At 48.6% G+C, this 3,979-nt stretch overlaps 1 protein-coding gene across 1 annotated transcript in view; it reads right to left on the bottom strand.

Annotated features, from left to right (window-relative positions):
- LOC137873653 (G-protein coupled receptor 61-like) overlaps positions 1–3,359 on the bottom strand; it is a 4,805-nt gene extending 1,446 nt beyond the window's left edge. Inside the window, exons 1-2 of the mRNA XM_068711962.1 lie at positions 3,091–3,359; positions 1–1,811 (exon numbers count right to left, since the gene is read on the bottom strand). The exon at positions 1–1,811 is cut by the window's left edge and continues 1,446 nt beyond it. Coding sequence (XP_068568063.1) covers positions 193–1,602 — 1,410 coding nt within the window. The 5' untranslated portion in view covers positions 1,603–1,811; positions 3,091–3,359 and the 3' untranslated portion in view covers positions 1–192. The remainder of the gene's footprint in view (positions 1,812–3,090) is intronic.
- Positions 3,360–3,979: the final 620 nt, after the last annotated feature.

Raw genomic sequence — 3,979 nt, forward strand, 5'->3', positions numbered from 1 at the left:
AACAACTGCATGTAATTGATGAACTGATGAGGCAAAAGTGCAATGATTCAAAATACAATTTAAAGTCAATTTCAATTAAATGAGCTATACCTGTCGGACAGCTGTCAGTATAGAAATAGAGAAACAAATAACTCCTGAAACAGTTTACATCTGAATGATCAAAATCAATCTCTATTTTCAGTCATGAGAAAGTTAATTGTCTGTATATATGTGGTTGTTTTTTGCCTGCTCAGACTCAATAAACTCTGAAGTCTCCTCTGCAATCTGTCCAGGGATACGGAAATCTATCGGTATGGACTGTGCTAGCTCCGGGGGTTGGGACTGAGCCACGGGGCAGCAGGCTTCCCCTTTAGGGCTGGAGGTGCTGTGAGAGTTTTGAGGATCCGTGTTGCAGCCGGTGCCCTGAAGAAACTGCAGGAAATTCTCCTCTATGGATCCTTCGCGGCTGGCCAGTCTGTCCTCCACCTCAACTCCTGCTCGGTGAAACAGACAAGGCAGATGCTTGCCCAGCTCCTCCCGGATCTGTCTGTTGAGACAACCATAGAAGAAGGGATTGGAGGTGAAGCAGAAGTAGCCGATCCAGGTGACCACCTCCTCCAGAGAGGCTAGTGTGGCTGGAGGGCTGGCAGACAGTGCTGAATACAGGTGGAACGTAAAGTAGGGCAGCCAGCAACAAAGGAATTGTCCACCTACTGCTGCCAACACCGCTGCGGCCTTCCCTCCCCCAAAGGGACGATGCGGAGTGGCTCTGCCCGTCCCGGTCCCCGTCCCAGAGCTGGTGACCATCGTGGAGCGGCTGCTGAGAGATTCTGACCGCTGCCGTCGAGGCGTGTCCATCCAGGTCGGCAGAGGCCCGTGGTGCATGGCCGCTACCCGAGCCACTTTGAACATATTGCAGTACACAACGAGAATGACCAGTAGTGGACACAGGAAATACACTAAAGTAAACAGGGCCATGAAGGCCAAGCGGTTGGAGCCTCCCCCTGTCCAATGCAGTGAGCAGCGCCTGTGGCCCTGAGCAGGTGGAGATGGGACTGTCCCGCCTCCTCCTCCTCCTCCCCCCACCCCACCACTCTCCAGAAGAGGAGTTCTTCCGCCTTGCAGGAACCAAGCGAGCAGCGGCAGAGCAGACATAGCCAGGGCGTTGACCCATATCCCCACCAGCACCGACGCTACCAGGCCAACAGTCATTTTGACTTCGTAGCGCATTGGGTGTATGACGTAGTAATAACGCTCAACATTGATGACGGAGATAGAGAGGATGGCGGCGCTAACCAGGCACACGCTGAGAAAGAGGTAGCTCCGGCACAGGGCCTCCCCGAAGAAGGCTCGGTTTGAGATCATGCCAAGGGGCATCAGCACCAGGGCTGCCAGCAGGTCCACCACGCACAGGTGGAACACAAAGGCAAACTTGTGGAGCTGCGGGGCCTTGGCAATGACCGCCATGACAGCCACATTACCCACCACAGCCAGCAGATCCATGAGCAGCATGGCCAGCAGGGCTAGCGACTGGGACAGAGCCCAGCCCTCAGGCAGAAAGGAGGCAGACATGTTGGAGATGAGCTGTGGAGGTGGGTGGGAGGAGTTCCACGTCGGCTCCATTGAAGGGTGGGATGGTGCAGGCAGGCAGGAGCAGTCACAGGCCCATCACCCATCCTTCAAAGCCAGGAAGTACGGCCAGAAAACAGCGGCTTAGAAAATGAGGTCAAAAGCTACCTTGTAGTCCGGAGGATGACGCTGCAGGAGGTTCAGATTTTAGGATTCCTGTCCATTTAGAAAGTCTTCATGTCCGCCGTCAGTCACAATCCACCCTAAAAACAAGAAGGACATACGGAAATAAATTGTGAATGTGTGTTCACCTGAGTTTCACTTTTGCCCCAGCTACAAGTTAAGATTAATACGCTCGGATTAGACAATCCTCCGTAGCTTCTCAAATCTCTGTTAAGGCAATTTGTCCGTTAAGGTAATCCAACGCCAGCTCTCAAACCTTTTTTAGCAACATGCTGAGAAAACTGAAGGAGCGAAATTAGTTTTAAATGTCAAATGTTGAGCAACGCGATCGGATTACAGTTAATACATCTGCAATCGAATCACGATGCCCGAATCAAACATGCATGATCATAATGATCCTCTAGAGGAAAACTTTGAACTACCTTCTCCACACTAATTATGTAAAGACAAATCCAGTCTGCTCCTTCGCTGAGAAGCTGCTGGTGATGGATGCTTTTTCAACCTCACGTCCTGTCAACGCACGAATGCATGCTAATTCCCCAAAGCCAAGCCTACCAACAAATAGGCGCCCTTTCTCCATCACATCTACACCTGCTGTGCTAGCTCTTGTTGACTATTCCCAGGGTGGAAACGGAGTGTGTGTGTGTGTGTGTGTGTGTGTGTGTGTGTGTGGCAAAAAAACAACAACAGCACAAAACATTTGCACACAAACTAGTACATCTGTCGCTAAAGAAGCCCCGTGTGAGTGAATGTAATGTTTCAAATGGACAACTTGAGGGTGTTCATGGGCTGCAGAGGCTGCCTGCACATTACCTATGCCTGGCTATTTACAGACAACAAACAGACGTGGGATAAGTATGTGTCAAGATCAAGCAAATCCAGTTGCTTACTGCTATAAATGCTCTCTGCAACAGATGTAACAAAAGCCTGGGACGTTGTGCCTCCTTGTCTGCAGTGATTGAGGCTTAACATTGAGCTCTAACCTCCCTCCTCACCTATGAATGATTTGCCTTCAGTGAGCAACATCTCAAAAATCACACATAGGGGTACTCCCAATTCAGTTTAACCCTCCTGCCAGGGTTAGTCATGACTTACCGCCTACTCATTTATATATTAATCATTAATGCATTACACCCACTGTTTAAGGCCCACATTCTATATCTCACGTCGCCGTTGAATTAGAGTTATCGTTCGCACTCAGCGGTGTGTAATGAGCAGATTAGAAGAAGAGGGTGAGAGCGAGCGAGAAGATGTGGTGAGAATCAGGGAGCGTGATGGGGAAGAAACGGAGAGAGAGAGAGAGAGAGAGAGAGAGAGAGAGAGAGAGAGAGAGAGCGAGAGAGAGAGAGCATCATGTACCTGAATCAGAGTGTTTCCCGACGCAAGCTGTCTGCTGCTTTTGGTCTCTGAGGATGGAAACCTGGTGTAGCTCCCACTGCTGAGGTACACAGTGGACATCAATCATTGCACCTTGTGAATGCCGTTGAGGAAGTGGCCGCTGAACGAGCCCGTTTCTCTTCTTCCCATCCCTCGATCTGCCCCGTGCATCCTCCTCCCCGGGTGACTCGAGCCGTGGCAGCAGAGGCTTCTTCTGAAACGATGCTGATGTAAATGCATGCAAAAAGGGACACCAGCTCACACTCTGCTTCCCCCCCCCCCCCCCCCCCCCCTCCACTCACACACAGTGACTGCAGAGATGGAGCAGGAGGCAGCTGGAAACAGGACACAGAGCAGCCGTCTCCACAGGGTCCTAGTGTCCTCCCAGCTCTGTTAAATGTACCTTCAGAAATTAGGAACTGAATATGATGGTGGGGAAATGTTACGTTGCCGCTGCAGTTATTAGCAGTGTCAGCTGGTTCATTTTTTTTTTTTATCAGGGTGGTACGAGTGAGGAAATAGTCATGTTTGTCCAACACTTCTCAAAAACGACTGTAATATGAATATATGTGTTAATATATCTCAACAATTATCAGATTGTCATGAGTTTGGTGAGCGCCTAATTTCCTCTATGAAAATGTAGGTATACTATTATCATATATATTATACATATAATATATATATATATATATATATATATATATATATATATATATATATATATAAAAATATTATTATAATCTATAACTATCCCTCTAATTCCACCATCAGGTCAAAATATCTACTCGCCCAACACTTTTTGTTAAATGCTAAATGCTGCTCTGTTACACCTCGTGTCACATCCACAGTTAGAATGCTACCATGCTAACTG

This window comes from Cebidichthys violaceus, unplaced genomic scaffold, assembly GCF_023349555.1.
Source record: "Cebidichthys violaceus isolate CVI_PGR_0920_01 unplaced genomic scaffold, fCebVio1.0.p SCAF_17, whole genome shotgun sequence".
Lineage (NCBI taxonomy): Eukaryota > Metazoa > Chordata > Actinopteri > Perciformes > Stichaeidae > Cebidichthys > Cebidichthys violaceus.